At 39.5% G+C, this 1,624-nt stretch overlaps 1 protein-coding gene across 1 annotated transcript in view; it reads left to right on the top strand.

The window, feature by feature from the left end:
• Positions 1-523: 523 nt before the first annotated feature.
• Positions 524-1,624, top strand: part of EMH_0084980 (uncharacterized protein) — a gene marked incomplete at both ends in the record, with an annotated part of 2,578 nt that continues 1,477 nt past the window's right edge. Inside the window, 2 exons of the mRNA XM_013500843.1 lie at positions 524-603; positions 1,009-1,069. Of these exons, the coding sequence (XP_013356297.1) occupies positions 524-603; positions 1,009-1,069 (141 nt within the window). The remainder of the gene's footprint in view (positions 604-1,008; positions 1,070-1,624) is intronic.

Below are 1,624 nucleotides of genomic sequence, written 5' to 3'. Positions count from 1 at the left end.
GAGACATCCGCCTGCTTTGAGCCCGCATTCGACTACGTCGTCACCAAAGTACCCAGGCAAGAAAAAAAAATAAATAAATAAAATAAATAAAATAAATAAAATAAAATAAATAAATTAAATAAATAAATAAAATAAATAAAGTAAATAAAGGAAAGGAAAGAAATAAAAAGAAATCAAAGGAAATCAAAGAAAAAAAATAAAAGGAAATGAAACGTTTAGGGTTTAGGGTCTAGCTTCTAGTTTCTAGGGTTTAGGGTCTAGCTTCTAGTTTCTAGGGTTTAGGGTTTAGGGTTTAGGGTTTAGGGTTTTCAGGTGGGATATGAAAAAGTTTGACGAGGCAGACCCCTTCATGGGCTCGGCGATGAAGAGTGTTGGGTTTAGGGTTTAGGGTTTTTTTTGTCTAGTTTCTAGGGTTTAGGGTTTAGGGTCTATTCGGGTTTAGGGTTTAGGGTTTAGGGTTTAGGGTTTAGGGTTTAGGGTTTTCAGGTGGGATATGAAAAAGTTTGACGAGGCAGACCCCTTCATGGGCTCGGCGATGAAGAGTGTTGGCGAGGTGATGGCTATCGGCCGCACCTTCGAGGAGTCTCTGCAAAAGGCTCTCAGGTACTAAACCCTAAACCCTAAACCCTCATAAACCCTCACAAACCCTCACAAACCCTTACAAACTCTTACAAACGCTGAACTCTCACAAACCCTTACAAACCCTTACAAAACATAAACCCTTACAAACTATAAACCCTTACAGACTATAAACGCTTACAAACCCTTACAAACAGTAAACCCTAAACCCTTACAAACCCTAAACCCTTATAAACCCTAAACCCTCTTAAATCCTAAACCCTAAACCCTTCTCAATCTTGAACCCTGCTAACCGTAGAAACCCGTAAACCCTACAAAACCCTAAACCCTTACAAACCCTAAACCCTCTTACATTCCAAACCCTGCAAACCCCTACTAAACCCTAAACCCTAAACCCTAAACCCTAAACCCTTGTCTTTTCTTCTGCAGGATGGTGAAGGGCGAGGCCAATGGCTTCGATGAGAGGATTTACCCTCACCTGGCTCAGAGGGTCTGTCTCCTTTTTCTTTTCTTTTTTTCCGTTTTTTTTTTTTCTTCTGTCTCCTTTTCTGTCTCCTTTTTCTTTTCTCTTTTTCTGTTTTTTTTTCTTTTTTCTTCTGTCTCCTTTTGTGTCTCCTTCTTATTTTGTCTCTTTTCCTGTTTTTTTTTTTCTTCTTTCTTCTTTCTGTCTCCTTTTCTGTCTCCTTTTTCTCTTGTCTTTTTTTCTGTTTTTCTTTCTTCTCTCTTTTGTGTCTTTTTCTGTCTCCTTTTTCTTCTGTCTCTTTTTCTATTTTTTCTTCTCTCTTTTCTCCTTTCTTCTGTCTCCTTTTCTGTCTCCTTCTAGCCAGCTAGCTAGCTAGCTACCTAGTGAGATATCTAACCAGTCTCCTAGCCCGCCGGCGCCTTCGGTACCCCACTAGCTAGCTAGCTAGCTAGCTAGCTATCCAGCTATCTATCTATCTATCTATCTATCTATCTATCTATCTATCTATCTATCTATCTATCTATCTATCTATCTAGCTAGCTAGCTAGCTAGCCATTGAGCCAGCTAGCTAGCTAGCCATGA

The sequence above is a fragment of the Eimeria mitis genome, genomic scaffold (assembly GCF_000499745.2).
Source record: "Eimeria mitis Houghton genomic scaffold, Emh_scaff5936, whole genome shotgun sequence".
Lineage (NCBI taxonomy): Eukaryota > Apicomplexa > Conoidasida > Eucoccidiorida > Eimeriidae > Eimeria > Eimeria mitis.
Note: the sequence above shows the minus strand (reverse complement) of the source record. Positions and strands in the feature narration are given on the sequence as shown.